The sequence below is a fragment of the Lobosporangium transversale genome (assembly GCF_002105155.1).
Source record: "Lobosporangium transversale strain NRRL 3116 chromosome Unknown BCR41scaffold_22, whole genome shotgun sequence".
Lineage (NCBI taxonomy): Eukaryota > Fungi > Mortierellomycota > Mortierellomycetes > Mortierellales > Mortierellaceae > Lobosporangium > Lobosporangium transversale.
In genome coordinates, this window is record NW_019029000.1 from 145,674 (window position 1) to 162,936 (window position 17,263).

Here is a 17,263-nt window from a genome sequence, read left to right on the forward strand (position 1 = left end):
AGGGGTGTTTTACACAAATGATGCGCAGATCACATGCGGTCAAGAAATATTCCACAAAAGAAAAGTCATGAAACAGGCAAACACTTTATTCTTTTATGATTTTTTTTTTTTTTTTTTTTTTGATGGCCGAGATTATTCAGCAACAGAGAATGGAAAAGTGAGAAAGGTGAGGAAAAGAGGAGAAAGAATAATTACAAGAGCTTTTTTTTTTTTTTTTTGAGAAAGTGGCTTTTTTTTTTTTTTGCATCATCACATCATATCAGCAGAACAGTGCAGAAAAAAAGAGAGCAGACGCTGTGGAAGGCTTCAAAGCAAAAAAATAAGGCGTATCATCTTTTTTTGTCTCTTTCCTCCTCTTGCTCCCCCCCTCTCTTCTTTTTCCATTCACTCCTACACAAATCACAAAATATAGTCCAGTGTCTCCAATATTACAATTATCTCCTTGTTGCCCTTGCTTATTTTAGTAGCCTTCCTTGACTTGACATTGACCCTCATTGACTTTCTGACTGCGGTTGCAGTGCGCTGTCCTCTCTCCCTTGCAGCCCAAGCCAACACAGTCAGCTAATCTAGTTTCACCCACCCTCTCGGTTTTTTTTTTTCTCTTCTCCACAGTCCCAAAGTCCAAGTGTGTACTTCATCTCATCATAATCCCATCTTTACTTTTCTCTAGTGATCTTTCTTTCTTTCTATTCCTTATTCTGTATCCACATATACACACACTAGACACGCATACAATTCTCATCTGCTCTTATCACATTCACTTTCATTCTCAATCTCATTCTTCTTCCTTCATTCCTGTTCTTATCCCAACCTTATTTGTCCACCCACATTTTAATTCTTTTGTTTCCTGGTGACAAGCGTCATCTCTTTTTGGCCATCTTACATTAAATCCATCCAAATACTTGAAACACTTTTGTCTCTCTCCCTCTCTCTCTCTTTCTCTCTTGTCCTTTCCCGTTTCGGTAAGATTTCTTGATCAATTGTATATTTATAAAGAATGATTCTCTGCTCATTACTACAGCACATTCCGATCGGATAAGGGTTGGATGGGGAAGGCGGGATATTCAATTGTCCCGTTTAATATTTTTTGTTTTAAAATTTATCATTCATGCTGGAATACGCCTATTTCTTTCCTTTTTAATGTGTTTCTTCCCGTGCGTAATTCCATTTGTGGGTCTTTTTGTTCGTCTTTTGATGGAGGACGAAAGAAAAAGAAAAAAACATACGCCACCATTTTTAGCCACCTTTCTGAAGCTCTACATTTTCTTGCCTTCCTTTGCTCCTTTCGAAAGATATCATTTGCTAAATGATAAAAGGGGTAGTAGTCTTGCTGTATTGCAGTCATAATTATAACCAGAATCAATGTAATAATGAGTGAAGACGGAAAAAAAAGTTTGGAGGAAGGGAGCTTTGTTAGCCTCCTTGTGTGTTCGAAAGCGAGCAAAGTGGGTGTGTAGCATTGGGATCTTGGCTCAATACAAGGACCATGTACTTCTGTTTTTGCTCTTTTTATTTTTTTTTACAAGTTCTTCACTTCCAAGGACCAATTTCACCTAAAAGCAGTAGACCCTTGTACTCCTTCTAAATTTGTCATTCTTCCATAATAACTCTTCTTGAGATCACATTGAGGATGTGTTCCTGCAAAACTGCCATGGTACATCGGGGTATCCCAGATTAGTATCTCTTCACGCCAATTAACTGATATCTTCTTACATCCTCTGTCTTAGCTTTTTAAAAATTATTATTAATGGATCCCAGTCGGCTGCAGCGACCTCATAGCGTCCAATCTCCACCAACCCCACCTAGTCTTCCTCAGTCCTCCTCGACTACTACTTCTTCCTCCTCCACTTCTACCAGAGCAGCGCGTTCATCTCTTCATCGTCCGACATCTACTCATACCGATACCGAGATGACAGGGGGTAAACTTACCACAGAGCATATTGGTACCAATCATGGACGACACAACGACAGGCAACAACACTCCAGCCGCCGAACCTCGTATTCTTCTTCGGTGTCCACTGCGCCATCGCATCGCCGCCAACCCATCTCGACCACATTCTCATTGGCACCTACGACCACAACAACTGTCGTGACCACAACTACGACGACATCGACTGAATATCCTCCACTCTATTTCAGACCACCGCCTATACCCGCTCACCTCGATCCAAAGATTTTTCCTCTTGCAGAGACCCCAACCCCTCCTGCGCTGAAAAAGTTTTGCTTCGATCTGAATGGACAACCAACCTTCTTCAGAGAAAATCAGGAGAGCGAACAGACCATGGGACAGGTATGCAATCCTGGATCAAGTATTTTGGTTTATTGCTGCGCATATTACTTTTTTTTTTTTTTTTTTTTTTTTTGGTAGTGTGCTGGTACTAAAGTATGTCCTTATTCGTTTTTTTTTTTTTTTTTTTTTTTTTTTTTATATACTACAGCTTGAGGATGCTTTGTTCAATCTTAGTGCTTCTGCACATCAACGGGCGCTTCGGACTGCCTCGGAACATAGCTCCCATAAAGGAAACAGCAACCAAAAGACAGACCTTCATGATCAAACTAACTTTTCAATGACTCAGGAAGTTATTCGTGGCGACGGAAATGATAAATCAACAACCACCACCATCACGCGTAAATCCATTGAGCATCCCCAACGTGGTCTTACAGCTCATCCTGCTTGGCGTTCTCGTGAGCGTTGTCGCGCCAAGAAGCGACCCGCATCTCCGATCACACCTATCAATTCGATTGATGTATCGACACCTTCATCCACACATGCTGGTATTCCTTCTGTATCCCGCAAGATAGGTGATCGGGCCGATACTTCGTTTATTGGCCGATCTTCTCCCCCACATAAAAAGTCTAAGCGTCCATGGACTCATGCTTCGCCTCATGCACAAGGAGCAGATACGTCCGAGTCATTGTCTAGCTCTTCTAGTAAAAAGATGGCTACATCGTCATCAGCTCCATCGTTCGCCGAGTTTGCTACACCGGCTCTTCCAAGTCGCTCAACCATCACGGACCGCACCAGGGAACATCATGCACATACATCTCGCTTGACAGGAATTGTGGATCCATCTAGTCTACCTTCACCTTCACTTTCACCTACAGCAGCCACTCAAGGTGCCTTAGCAGGATCAGGTTCGACAATGTCTGCGGATGGCATGATCACACGAAGACGATTTAAAACTGCTCCAACTTCGTACCATCATGGACAAGAGAGCTCTGAACAAAGCGCGGTTACAACTGATGGTTTGGTGGATGAGGAAGAAATTTACATGAGTGATGGTGATGATGAAGAAGATGGGCAGGAAGAGATGGACGTAGAACGATCACTTCAACATGCAGGCATACATCATACGCCTACACTTCTTGATCTGCCTAACTTGGTTGCAACATTTGATGCTTTGCCTTCAGGCCTTCAGTCGTACATGCTTTTCCATCTTCTTCGACGATGCCCCGCCCCTACATTGCAGTTTGTAAGTTCTGTCATTCTTGCCACTATGAAGCAAGATTTTTTGGCTCTCTTGCCCGTAGAATTGAGTCGAAATATTCTCCGCTTCTTGGATGGGCGCAGTCTCTGCAAAGCAGCTCAGGTTAGCAAGCAATGGAGAGCAGTTGTTGACTCGGATGCTCATATTTGGATGCATCAATTCCAAAAAGAAGGCTTTGTGCTTGATGAGCACGAGGAAGAGGAGGCCTTTGCTCAAAGATTGGGGATCGATGGACATTACGGAGTACGTCCAAGCTATCACGAGAGGAAACAGATGGCCAAGAGAAGAGCTGCTAAGGGTAAGGGACGTCCCAGTACAGCTGTGGTGCGCCAGACCGATCTACCAGAATCTCCTCTGTACCCAAATGATGTAACAATGCTCGAAGAGGATGAAGTGGGAACTCCAATGGATGTGGTACCAGGACATCATGGATCGGGACACAAAGGTCATGGATGGGATAGTGATACAGCTGAAGAGGATGGTGATGGTAAAGAGGAGGAGACGTTCATGACCCCGGATGCTGTACCGCCTTCGCCCACCACTAGCCATACTGGCCGATTTAACGATGTTGATTCCGAAGACGAAATAATGGAACAGGATCCAGTTGATGGTCCTTTCGGCCCTATGCCTCCATCGACTGCACATCCATATAAGGCCCTCTTTCGTCGCCACTGGATTATTCGCCAAAACTGGGCCAAAGGCAGAGCCAAGTACATTCAGTTCACAGGACACAGTGATCGTGTGGTCACATGTTTGCAATTTGACTCTGAAAAGATTATTTCAGGTTACGATGATCAATCTATTCATGTCTATGACACGGTTACTGGTAATCGTCTCAAGAAGCTTGATGGTCACGAAGGAGGTGTGTGGGCACTTCAGTACCGTGGCAACACATTGGTCTCTGGAGCGACCGACAGGACCGTCAGAGTTTGGGACATTGAGAAGGGAATTTGCACGCACACATTCCGTGGCCATACTTCGACAGTGCGTTGCCTACAAATTGTCATGCCGGTTAATGTCAACAAGGATCCTCATGCTGTTCCAAAGTATGAGCCAGAATTTCCCGTGATTGTGACTGGATCCAGAGATTCGACCTTGCTCGTATGGCGCCTTCCAGACCCAGAGTTAAATGGCCACATTTCTCCAACGGATGGTTCATGGCTCTTGCATACTTTAGTCGGCCATACACAATCTGTCCGCGCTTTGGCCGCAGAAGGAAGCACATTAGTCTCGGGATCGTATGATTGTTCTGTCCGCGTTTGGAATATTTGTACTGGAGCCTTGGTGCATAGACTCCTAGGCCATACCCAAAAAGTATATTCTGTGGTCTTGGACACGGAACGCAATCAATGCATGAGCGGAAGTATGGACGCATTTGTTCGAATCTGGTCGCTCGAGGATGGCTCTTGTCTCCATGTTCTTGAAGGTATTTTTTTTTATAGTAAAGCAATTATGCTTTAAATCCCTATGCCTACTTTTCTGTTATATTTGACAATTGTCCGACTGATAATTATTCATTCTGTATACTCTGCTCTCAACCATTAGGCCACGGATCGCTCGTTGGTTTATTGGGACTGAACGCTAATCATCTTGTGTCAGCAGCCGCAGATTGCACTGTGCGGATCTGGGATCCTGCTCGTGGCGTTTGTCTGCGTGTCCTGGCCGCACATGCTGCAGCAATCACCTGTTTCCAGCATGATGGCAATAAAGTGATTTCTGGCTCGGATGGCAACCTTAAAATGTGGGACTTTAAGACTGGAAAATTCATTCGTAATCTTTTGACAGGGCTTGGAAGTGTCTGGCAAGTCAAGTTTGATGAGCGGCGATGTGTTGCTGCGGTACAAAGGGCTGGAACAGGTGGAGCTAATAACGGCGCTACCTACTTTGAAGTAAGTTTATTGTCATTAGTCTCTTGTTCGATATGATATCTGGAAGATTTACCTATTGTTAAAATTATTATTACTCTGATAACTAATTGGACAATTAATTGGACATGCGTCTATATTCTCTCTCGATATGAATAGGTCTTGGATTATGGAGTCTATGGTATTGAGGAACCACTCGAGAACGCTCCTCCATTGCTGGTTGATGAGAGTGCTGAAGCTGGGGCCCCTCGAACTGGAGCTGCTCCTGCTGGTGGAGCCGGGGCTGCAGGCACTGGTGCGGAAGGCGCGGGAGCTGGAGCTGGAGCTGGAGCGAACCCCAATGCCAACCCTGCAACAGTCGTAACAGGTCCAGCTACTTGATAAACATGTCGATAATGTTCTTTTTTTCGCGTTTAGCTATTCTAGTTTCTTTTATTGTTTCAGAGTAATTCTCTCTCTCTTTATTCCCTTGTATTATTGAACAACAACTGTTTATTTCTTTTGTATTTTTATATACACGTTGTTGCATTTTTTAATGTTTTAATGTTTAATGTTTAGCATTTCATGTTTGATTTTTTGTCCATTGGTGTATTGTTACTAGTCTTGGTGGTTATGGTAGGTGAGCTTGGGCTTATGAGGGCAGTGTAGAGAGCGACTGCACTCCAAATGGCAACAAGAATTAAATCTGTTACAATGACGACCCAGACATGTATGTCTGTGTAAAACGGACATGGTGTGTAATGAAACTCAATGTCTTGATGGTTCTCACTCCCGTCCATTGTCGACGACAGTATCTTGGCCTCGAATAGACCAGAATAACCTCCATACTCTGCCATCAGAGATCGTTGTGTTATCTCTCTTACACGAACTTGCTCTGACTTTGATTTTGGAAGGCTAGATGTGGTGAATGCTTTCCATTCAAAATCACCGTGTTGCTGTTCACGTTGTTCTTGTTCTAGTTGCATCTTCTGACGAACATGTGTGACATCGCATCCAAAGTGATCATGACCATTCAAGACAAAATCGGGTTTAATGTTATTCAGAATCCAATTAGTCGTATTGGGCGTCAACATTGTTTGTTCGATAATTGTGTTATCCCTAGAGTTTTTTTTTTTTTTTTTTTTTTTTTTTTTTTGAAAAAAAAAGGAGTCTGGGTTTGAGTTTGAGCTTAAAGTATAAAGGTTTAGCATAGCAATTTGAGGTTCGTTGACTTTACAAATGAACTTGGATATCAGGTGCATCCACACAGATGCCTTGTTCCTTATGGAAGGGAATATGAGTTAGAAGAACAATCTTGTCATTGGGATTCATGGTTTTGATCTTTGCAGCATCTTGCATGAACTGCCATGTTTGTGTCCGAAGATCCTAAAATAAACAAAGGAGTGTTATTAAATATAAACTTTTCAAAAGGAGCCCACAAAATCTTTTTTCTTACCTCATCTGAAGAAGGCCCGTCCAAGAGCATTGTGTTGACTACCAGCAGATGCAATTTACGTTGCTCTTGTTGGTTTAGTTGTTCTGTTGCCGAGGAAGAAAAAAATGAAGACGAAGGGATGACCACTGTAGAAATGAAATTGGACATTCCAAATGCTTTCTCCCATCGAATCAGTCGTGATTGCGAAATGTCGTTTCCGTATCCAATATCATGGTTCCCAGTAATGTTGATCAATACTGGGATATCTTCTTTCAGGTCTTGTATCTGATCCTGATCCTGATCCTGATCCTGGCCATAACTTTGGCCTTGGCTTCTTTCCTCTTTCCTCCACAATGATGGTGATGATGATGATGAAAATGAAGGAGACAGTCCAAATAACGATGATAAGAATGATGATGATGATGACGTGAAGAGAGCGGTTGGGTCCATAAAGATCGACTGATAACGTCCTAATCGAACATTGAACTCGGCATCATCGATCCATTGACTTGAAAATAAATCTCCTAAAACAACAGCATGCGTTGGTCGAGTTCCTTTCTTATGACGATTTCGTGAATTAGAAAAGAAGTTTATTGGAAGTATATCAAGTGGTGATGTCCAGCTGGGCGCCATCATGGATTTGTAGACATGGTGCATATATGCATCGTTGAAAGCCAGATCTACTATTGCTGTTCAAAGGTAAAAAAAAAATTGTTGTCAAAGGTCAGTTGCATGTAAAAAAAAAAAAAAAAAAAAAAAAAAAAGAATCCGTTTGTTGTCGCACAAGTTTTTTTTTTCTACCTCGCTTTCCAAGACGTTTAATCTTGGCATCACCTTCCATCTGCGGATCTGCAAAGACAACCATGCGAAGAAAGGATGAGTTTTCATGCTGTGCATTCCCATCCCTAGTTGGTGCCGTTGATGCTGCCGGTCCTGCTGTCGTAGTCAATGTGTCTTGGATGGAGTAGGATGCCCATCGCCAGTGACAAGAGATGCGAGCATAGTATTGGAACATCAGCGTTACCACCACAGCCGCTCCAGTCACCGCCCATAGAATAAGTAATATCGGTCGAGGGATCATGTAGTTCTAATGTATTATATATGTGACACGCAGGCAAAAAGAATGGAGGGAGAGGAGAGGAGAGGAGAGGGAGAGGAGAGGGAGAGAAGAGAGGTTGAAAGAGACGACGCTATCTGTTGAACAGGCTACGTGCGTCTTTTTATGGATTGGTGTGGAGGGAGAGAGGAAATTAGAGTAAAACGAGTTTCAGGTACAACAGTCGAGTGGGGGGGTTTTTTTTTTTATTCAACTGTTACAACCTTAAATAAATAAATATTTTACAATGTATCTCCATATAATTCTGCGTGCGTGCCTATCTTGACAATCCACCTGATGCAGGCTTAGCTAACGGTTGCCTGGTGGTAGCGTAGTAGGGGTTATAGAGTGGGTGTCAGTAGATCCAGACTTGTTGGCTAAACGACGTAAATTGTCCGATGCCCTTAAAAGTAGTGAATCCTGTTTACTGCTGACAGTTTTATTTCGAGACATATAGCGAAAAGGAGAGGAAGATGATAAAATGGAGGAGGGATAGAAAGACGAAGGTGTGAGGGATGCTGATGATGACGACGAATTAGAAGACCCCTCAATTGATCGACCTGTCGCAGGGAATTCATCCTGACTTTGCTGTGAGTCGAGTGTTCCTCCAGCTCCAACTTCAGTTCCAGCATGGATCGGCAGATGTGTCAATGAATTAGACGCGAGAGCCATACTCGGACGTGCTTTCGGAATTGTCGGGGCCGATGTCCGTATATGTTGAGGTACTATGATGGTGGAAGTAGAGGAAAGTGAGGACATAGATGAAGAGCCATCCATAGATGCCACTGCTGTTGTTGCTACTGGTTTTCGCGTTTTGGGCGTAGGATTGTGGCTGTGTTGCCCTAAAAGCGCTAGTCCAGAGGGTGTGGATATTGATCCTGATGATCCATCAATAGTAGATCCTCCAGTCAATTTTGTTGTTGATGAAGAGGGTGAGATCCATCCTTGTCCCTTTCCGTCCCCTGTCCTATGACTTGGTGTCTGATTGAGAAATCTATACAGATTTGGATACTTTTGTGGGGAGGGCTTGTTTGCAGGGCCTGACGCCTCTGCAGGCAAGTAATCAGAAATTACAACAATCTTGCTGAGTATTCCATGTAATAATGTCGTAGTTGTCTCTGCCTGCTTTTCAATCGCATGGACTTTAATGCATTGAGGAAATGGAGAAAAATCAGCCTTTTTTTTTTTTTTTTTTTTTTTTTTCAAACTTATGAAACTGTGAAACATAAATCATGAACGAATAGCTGGCAAAAAGCTTTCTTTTTACCAGACAAGAGCTGATCTGCGTGACTCTTGGCCTGATGATGAATGGATGCCAATCCCTGAACTGCGCTAGTTGTAAAATGGTCCAGAGCCTTCATTTTTTGAGCCAAACCTCGCTGATAATCCTGAATATCCTGAGCACACTTTTTGTGATGAGAGCTCATCTGTATCAGCATATCTACCAACGTGTTGTGGTTGAAAGCCATTTCTGCCGATTCTAGGTAAAGAAGTAGAAAAATGTAAACAATTTGTAATACCAAAAGACACATGGCTTATACTGAATAAAATGCTTGCCAGAATAAGTTTACCATTCTTTGAAGAGTCTGTGTATATGGAGAACGAGCCAAAGACATTGGCAAGTGAGAAATGGCTTGGCTGCTCTGGAACAACTAATGGTTCGAACTGGATACAACCAAGAAACAAGTAGTAAGTTGTCAGCAAAGGCATAGTTTAAAGGGCTAAGAACATCTCTCATGCTTCGTAGGTTTGGAAGAGACGCACGCACCCTCGGGAGCTCCCTAAGCGCCGCTAATGCTTCATCTTCCCGATCCAGCGACTGATCCACGACTGTGATAATACCCTATCATTTAATACACATATTTGAATACATTTTTGACATGTCATTGAGCATTTGGAGTGAGAGGGCAGTAAAAAAACTGGAGCCAAGCAGTATATGAGTCTGACAAAAGTTTTTTCTATCGACTGACTTTCACCTTGCTTTGCTCCATTGAAGACGCTGGGTGGCGAAATGGCAGAGAAAATGACATGCGGTTCATCTTAGTGTGGAGACTATATGCTAATGGTTGGGTTTATCCTGGTTTAAGGGGCCTCCCCAATATGGCAAAGCAATTACGGCTCATCCAATGACTTAACTTGATGCTCATTCCACAAGGATTCAAGTAAAGGACGAAGGTTGACAGACAGGAGTTGATCACACAGAGAAGAATAAAAAATAAATAAATAATAATGTCAAAGCAACTTTGTTCACCACCACCACCAGAGGAGGCCACTGATATTGCACCACCACCACCTGCCCCTCCTCCATTTCCTCCACCACCACCAGAGATTTCTGATATATTGCCTCCGTCTCCTCCACCACCTCCTCCTTCAGGCCCAGACGGCTTGAAGGAGGTGGAGCCCAATGTGGAAACTGAGGTGCTTTCAAATATCAAGACTTCAGAAGCGTTAGTGGATCCGCCACGAAGGAAGCGGAGATTTTCTCCTCCTGATCAGGACTCCTGTTCCATTAACTCAACAGACCATAATAACCCTTTGAAAGACAAGGAAGCTCACAGTGGCGGCTATCACAAGGCAGATATGCCTTCTTTATCTTCCAAACCTAAATCAGAACGGTCTATGGGGCCTGGATCAATCCAAAAAACAATACCAATACCACCCCTTTCAGCAAACCGATGGGAAAAGACGGCTTTCGTTGGAGACAAAAGTGGAGAAAAGCGGATTAAGTTTTTACGCCTGAGTAAAGCTGCGTCTACAATAATACTCAAAAAAAAAAAAAAAAAAAAAAATGCATACGACATTGCATAATCTATAATGAATGTTTTTGGTATTTATCGCTTTTTCTTTTCGCCTTTTATCCCTTTTATCCATCCAAACTTCCCTCGCATTACATGCGCCCAGTGGGGCTAGGAAAGACCACAGCGATCGAAGCTAAACCAGAGTGTCCGGAAGAAGCTGTATGTGACAATATTGTTCATAATGACGCGTATCTTTATAACTTCAAGCTTTTTTTTTTTATTAACGATCTGTTCTTCATTTTTTTTTTTTTTTTGGACTCCATATATTATAAAGTCAAGGGACGCGGCTGAACGACAGCAACAGATGGCAAACATGGAAAGACAATATGAGCAAGGACGTAGACGCCAGCACCGGTTTACCTAAGGCAATCCTATCAATGTACTTGATCGGATAGTCTTTTTTTTTTTTTTAGCGTCTAACCGTGTGACCAGTGATAACAATCAAATAAAAATGAGTTCGAAAATCCACTGAATATTTTAGTCAGGGTGATCAGTGCGCGCGTCACTCACCTCAAACATCTATAGTACATGTTTATCACCTAAACCTCTGAATCACAAGATGGTATACATCCATTCTCTATAGTAATGTAAATCAAGGCAGGGCCTGATCGCTTAAGCTTCTGGTACTATGATAATTAAGCGTGCCTGCGTAAATAAGGGGGCAATGATAGGGTAAGAAGATTTGGAAAGAATAAAATAAGTTAAAGTTGACAAAGAAAGCAAAAGAACAGAGAGTAGACATATAGCCCTAAAATTGACCAGTGCTATGAAGATCCGACAAGAAGAGGCGGAGCATTATGAATCAACTCAAGGAAGGAGCCTTCAGGAACCTAGATCTTAGAAGCAGAAACGAAACTAAGCAATAAAAGGACTAGGTCAGCTTGAACGTGGAAGTATGCTCTGTGAAGAGATTGATGTTTGTTAGTAAAAATCTTCTGATTCTTATACTCGCTGCCTGGATTAGTAGTTATATGTGACAGTCGTTGGTAAGGCCCTAGGTGTTTCAGGAGGATTCACCAATAAAAGATGAATGACTTTAGCATGAAAGAGATCTCTTAGCTGTGGATACTTTTATACTATTAATATAAAATTACGAAAGATAGTTATCCTAAGTAGCAATATGGTAATCAGCCACAATTCTGAGAATATTCTTTTCATTCAGTATTGTAAAAAAAAAACATATATCCCAAGCGTTTTCCGCACATGTGCCTGGAAACCCGACAACAATACAAAAAGATCACAAAGAAAACAGATGTAGTACGTAAAATAGTCCTTTTTATCGCTCAGAACAACCGCTGAAATGCTCACCCTTTCGACTGGCCTTGATCCATGCAGACTTGCAATATCTGGCCCTATAGTATGACCCATAATATAGCTAACAATGGTACGTCTTGTTGTCATCTCCCGGTGGATTAAAACAAACAAGAGTCCTTCAAAATGATAAGGGCTATACTACGAGACTAGTCCTGTAGCTTCGCTATCCTATTCCGAAGAGAAGTTGAAGGCCTCCCGACTGGTCTATCCATCAGGTTTTACTTATTATGACTAATAAGCGACATTGAAATGACTCAAAGAAGAGGTAGAGGTATCTTCTACTTCACTCACATTAAGCTACTAGAATGGAAACTTGGAATGCGATTACGTGAAACCAATGAGATGGACGTTATTTGAAAGGCCAATCACATGTTGGAATACGTGAGTTGGAATTAACATTAAAACTAAATCACCCAAAATATCAGGGTCAACCTACATGAGCGGAAAAATAAAAAAAAATTACGTCCGTGCTGACAATTGTTGACATGAGGCTGCCGTCATTTTTAAAAAAAAAAACTTCTATTTCCAATTTTTCAACTTCTTTCATCCTTTCCACCTTCACGTATCGCATAAAAAAAATGACACAACGACCAAAGGCTACACGCCAGGAAACCTCCGAACTGGAAACACCACCAACCACTTTGAGCAAGAGACAATTTCAACAGGTATGAAAAGCAAAAAAGTACATTTTTCTGATCTACTGCTGTTCAGTTCAGATCAATGCTCATAGCTTATTCCACTGTTTCAAGTACCTGTCTGACCGTCTCTTGATCGCAAATCAACCTTTAGGTCAAAAATCTTACGAGGGACGATGGGCACTTCAACCTTGTTAGGTAGGATCAATAATTGTTGCCAAAAAAAAAAAAAAAAAAAAAAAAAACATTTGATCAAACTGAGCTATGTTATGCGCTGTGTTGTTTCTATTAAACTGAATGCTAAAAAAAAAAAAAAAAAAAAAAAATCCTTTTTTTTTTTTTCATTCAATGAATGAACAGGAATTTCCATCTTGCAGATGTGATCACTCTCTGTAATGGAGCATGTGGTGTGTTCTCCATTTTTTCGAATTTGCGTTATCTTATTACCAAAGATTCATATTATCTTTGGTTCTCAATGTGGAGTATTGCAGCAGGCTTCACATTTGATATATTTGATGGTCGTGTTGCTCGTTGGCGAGAGACTCACTCCATTCTTGGCCAGGAAATGGACTCACTTGCAGATGTGGTACGTCATTTCTTTTGTTTGTTCAAAAAAAAAAAAAAAAAAAAAAAAAATACTTTTAGTGAATTAGGATAGAGGATAACCATAGGGTATCAATGAGAGAACAATTTCCATTTTCATAAACTCGTGTTCATCATTCTCTCGTGGAACTGTATCATTAAAAGGACTGGACAGCTCAATGCATCATAATGCGGAATCAAGGAACAAGGAAGAAAACGATCGCTTCACCGCCAGGAAACAGAGCCAATAAGTCTATTGCGATACTATTGTCATAACAAGACATGTTTTGTGGAATCAGGAGCAGGGACAAAAGAATTTTAGGCATTTTTTGACGTCATGCTCGCATAAACACCCTGATGCCCAGCTGGATTTTAATTTCAACAAACATTAACTCACATAGAACCGAATATTTACTAATTCTATCACCTTTTTTTTATACTTCTTTCTGAAAGATTTCTTTTGGCGTGGCACCAGCTGTTTTAGCGTTTGTTTTGGGCATGCAGAGCATTCTGGACAATGTGGTTTTGGCTTGTTTCGTTTGCTGTGGAATTGCGCGCCTAGCGCGCTATAACGCTACGATTGCTATTCTCCCCCATGACCAAAGTGGGAAAGTTTCCTACTTTGAAGGGACGCCTATCCCAACATCTCTTGCTCTCGTTGCAATCCTTGCATATCTTACGTATACTGGGCAGATAGGAGAACGCTTGCCAGGAGGTCTTGTTGAGATCATACCCGGATTTTCCTTTCATGCTATCGTGATCTTGTATGGTATCAGTGGCTCATTGATGGTCAGGTAAAGAATAATAACAGTGTAAATCTTAAAAAAAGAAGGCTTCACGTCTTTTTTTTGGCGTTAAATTCTGATGTTTTCTTCTTTTCTGTCCAAATAGCAAATCACTCAAGATTCCCAAAATGTGAAAATACAATGGAGTCCCAATTATTAAAATAAATTAATATAATTTAAAAAAGCATTTCTTCGCGTCTTTTCTTGGCCTTTTCATTACCACTGCGAAGTGTCTCGGTTATCGTGATCATAAATATCGTTCATGTTGACGTTTCAATGTTCCCTCACTAAGCCGTCGAAAATCGACGGCTTGTTGAAACCGAGCCTCTAGGTTGTGGCGATCTTCGAGGTGGAGTGGAGGGTGTGCCTGAAATCGTTTGGTCGATATTTCCTTTGCTATACCAACCGCCTAGGCCATTGTATGAGGGTAGGCTATTGATATCAAAAGGAAGTTGTCCATTTCTAGCAAATTCTAATATTTTTAATTAAAAACGACGATTGAATTGATTTGGTGACCACGGCATCCATTCATTCTATTCGAAAGTGTATGGGTTTCTGTCTTCGTACGTAATATTTTGTTTTTCAGATTCTAATTCAAATTAAGTATTTTAAAATATATCCAGTTTATGACTTTTTGGCGAGGACTAAATGTCTGGTACGGGCCGAGGTTTAAAAAATGTTGATTTAAATATATTTTTTGAATTGAAATAAATAGAGACTTGATTTCAACGTCGTCGATTTTCGACGGCTTAGTGAGGGAACACTGTAAATGAAAAGATCATAGTTTCATATGTTCGAGCAATACCATTCTTCTGCTCAACAAATCCACAACATTGTGTTTTCTGCATGGCTGCTGGGTATGTTAATAACTTACAAATCACTGGCCGTTAAGCTTGTCGCTCTTTGGTTAGACCTTTTCAAATATAAGTGGTTTACCTAACAAAATTCTTATAATTGAAAAGGACTAACCAAAAAGAATGCATTGCATAAAACTAAAACTTAACTGTGATGTCTGACGCGCCAGGAAGACATCTTGGTATATAGTGTTCATCGAGACATGGGTTCGTCTCGTCATGTCGTCTGGCGGTCATTGAGATGCATTTTGCATGTCCTTAGTGCGCCAGCTATTTTGCACTCGTTTGCTTGTGAGTGCCATTTAGTGTGGCGGCCGATCAGTAAGAGATTTGTTTGAACCTGTTTCATCGTGCAAGCAGCGGTGTTTACAGTCCTGCTTTAGGCGGGTGCGCGACATATCCTTATACCTGTCTTCTCTTAGCTTCTACTTATAGCACCTAATGAGCAATGGGTTTGCTTCCTCATGTTCCCGGGGGTCCCTGAGTGTTTTTCTTTCGATATTTCAGCTATTCGAAATGTCTTTAGAGCTTTCGTTAATACCGATAAAAGGTTTATTAATTGAAAGCATTATACTTATCGTATATAGCCTAAACATGGATTCCTGCAATAGCCATGACAAGGCAAAGACGACCACACATAAATGGCGCACAGAGATTGATCACGATCGTCCAGGCGCCGACTATTTCCTTTCACAGCCCGATCCAATCATATTTGACCCACTTGCTTACTTACAAAGGAGAAATAAAGACAGATACGTCAAAAAAGACGATTAAGGCAGAATGGATTCGATGGATCCTGTATTTTCGCGAGTGCCCAGTGCAAATAATCCGAGAAAGAGCTGCGACGGCACCCCCAATGGATTCATCAACAATCACTACGTATTTAGAACAGAAATTAAATAACGAGCGCGTTATTGATCTTTTGAAAATCAATAGTGAGCAGTTGTTACTTACCGGAAATGCACAAACGCGCTCTCTGAGGTCACAATGGGGCAACCAAGCCCAAACTGATGGAAAGAGGAAGCTCTCAGCATTTGGAGCGAAAGGTAAGCCTCAGGTTCTATTGAATGTTTGGAATCAACGTCCAGGCGCTATACACGTCGAAACTCACCATTATATGAATCCTTGGTGAAGCATCGACAACTAATGAGGCGACACTTGGCACATCTTCAGTATGCGTCAATACACCATCGTCCAGAGAGACTCTCGATCAGACTATCACTATCACAAAGGAATCATTTGACGATGAAGACAATGTCCATGAATTTTTTTTTCGTCACGCCCGTATCAAGCTGGACCGATATTGGAGCTTTTACCAACTATTTGTTGAGTCGTAATTTCCAGACATCTTGCAAAGCAGCATTCTTTACATACTACAATAGCCTCCGGTCAATTAGCAAGAATCCAAACATTGATCCTGCTGCAAGAGACGTTGCAAAAACTGCCATTGTCATTCGTGAATCGCGCTTCCGTACAGAGTTCTTCAAAGCCGAGGAAATCTTCGTCAAGGCAGCCGCTAACATAAATAATTCATCGGAAGTTACAGAAAGAAGTGAGTGAAGGAAAGTCTATAGTCAGAAAGCGCCACTATTTGGGCCTTCTGGATGATCTTCCTTCTTCTCAGGACTCTAGCGACAGTTTTTCTGGAAAGGAGAGTTTTTCGAGAAAGAAAAGCAACATAGAACGTGAAGAAGACCATACTGGCGAACTTCCCGAACCGATGAATGCTGATCGACTGGTTGGACCTGGTACAATTTCAAGCTCTTTGTCAAATGGCCCAGAAAGCCAGTTAGTTTGTACTGATGGATATAGTATATCTGAAGCACTAATGAGATACCGGAGAGTGAACGTGATTCAGAAGGTTGCAGCAACCGTTGAGGATATTTTGTAAGTGTCTAATTTTCTATTAAATAGATTGTTCATTAATGCTATTTGTCATAAATTGAAGGCTATCCAACTTTATTGTATCAAGGCCGCTCTTGTTGAAAGTGTTACCCATCTCAGTTGTACAGGAAATGTTCCCCATTCGCAACCCATTGAATTTGGATACTTCTGACATGGAGCTTGTTGTTCGTCTGACTACTCGTGCCTCAGTTGATTCGTTTGATGAGCTGCAAGACTGGCTGGCAACGGAGCCAAGGATGACTTCATCTGTAATATATCGTACGATCTCTATATTCTTGGCAGAAGCAGATCTCTGGGCCGGTAATAATTGGCACATAAAAGGTAGTGGCGATAATGAGGATACGTTTATAGACAACCTCCTCAAGCCTATTAGTGCCCTTCAAATATTAAATTAAAAAATGTCATGACTTTTCGACTGTTGCGTTCGCCTAAAAATGGCAAATTGCAAATTTTTGTTTTGATATTTGAAGGGCGCTATTTTGTCTGCAGCTTTTGGAAACTTTGCAGGATGTTCTTTCCGCTGCTAA

The 17,263-nt window shown here is 41.6% G+C and overlaps 6 protein-coding genes across 6 annotated transcripts; 4 read left to right on the forward strand and 2 right to left on the reverse strand.

The window, feature by feature from the left end:
- Positions 1–1,747: 1,747 nt before the first annotated feature.
- On the forward strand, positions 1,748–5,734 carry BCR41DRAFT_396974 (hypothetical protein; the record flags this gene model as incomplete). Its single annotated transcript, XM_022028853.1, has 4 exons — positions 1,748–2,290; positions 2,439–4,914; positions 5,034–5,377; positions 5,513–5,734. 4 exons carry the CDS (start codon positions 1,748–1,750, stop codon positions 5,732–5,734), a joined length of 3,585 nt encoding a protein of 1,194 aa, XP_021880586.1.
- On the reverse strand, positions 5,722–7,848 carry BCR41DRAFT_407431 (hypothetical protein; the record flags this gene model as incomplete). The annotated part of the gene is made up of 5 exons (XM_022029401.1): positions 5,722–6,451; positions 6,570–6,718; positions 6,789–7,024; positions 7,235–7,456; positions 7,569–7,848. The coding sequence occupies 5 exons, from the start codon at positions 7,846–7,848 to the stop codon at positions 5,908–5,910; spliced, it is 1,431 nt and encodes a 476-aa protein (XP_021880587.1). The 3' UTR covers positions 5,722–5,907.
- A 210-nt stretch (positions 7,849–8,058) lies between these two features.
- On the reverse strand, positions 8,059–9,880 carry BCR41DRAFT_355016 (hypothetical protein). Its single transcript, XM_022024433.1, has 5 exons — positions 9,840–9,880; positions 9,632–9,706; positions 9,435–9,528; positions 9,131–9,343; positions 8,059–9,005 (listed from the first exon to the last, which is right to left on the reverse strand). The coding sequence occupies exons 1-5, from the start codon at positions 9,852–9,854 to the stop codon at positions 8,173–8,175; spliced, it is 1,230 nt and encodes a 409-aa protein (XP_021880588.1). The 5' UTR covers positions 9,855–9,880; the 3' UTR covers positions 8,059–8,172.
- Positions 9,881–10,007: 127 nt separating this feature from the next.
- On the forward strand, positions 10,008–11,072 carry BCR41DRAFT_387045 (hypothetical protein). Its single transcript, XM_022027856.1, has 3 exons — positions 10,008–10,603; positions 10,765–10,820; positions 10,936–11,072. The coding sequence occupies exons 1-3, from the start codon at positions 10,093–10,095 to the stop codon at positions 11,023–11,025; spliced, it is 657 nt and encodes a 218-aa protein (XP_021880589.1). The 5' UTR covers positions 10,008–10,092; the 3' UTR covers positions 11,026–11,072.
- Positions 11,073–12,512: 1,440 nt separating this feature from the next.
- BCR41DRAFT_355019 (hypothetical protein) lies at positions 12,513–14,158 on the forward strand. Its single transcript, XM_022024434.1, has 5 exons — positions 12,513–12,640; positions 12,765–12,808; positions 12,971–13,196; positions 13,646–13,986; positions 14,084–14,158. The coding sequence occupies exons 1-5, from the start codon at positions 12,554–12,556 to the stop codon at positions 14,109–14,111; spliced, it is 726 nt and encodes a 241-aa protein (XP_021880590.1). The 5' UTR covers positions 12,513–12,553; the 3' UTR covers positions 14,112–14,158.
- Positions 14,159–15,034: 876 nt separating this feature from the next.
- Positions 15,035–17,131, forward strand: BCR41DRAFT_371330 (hypothetical protein; the record flags this gene model as incomplete). The annotated part of the gene is made up of 6 exons (XM_022026594.1): positions 15,035–15,152; positions 15,443–15,877; positions 15,966–16,164; positions 16,214–16,383; positions 16,406–16,718; positions 16,780–17,131. The coding sequence occupies 6 exons, from the start codon at positions 15,035–15,037 to the stop codon at positions 17,129–17,131; spliced, it is 1,587 nt and encodes a 528-aa protein (XP_021880591.1).
- Positions 17,132–17,263: the final 132 nt, after the last annotated feature.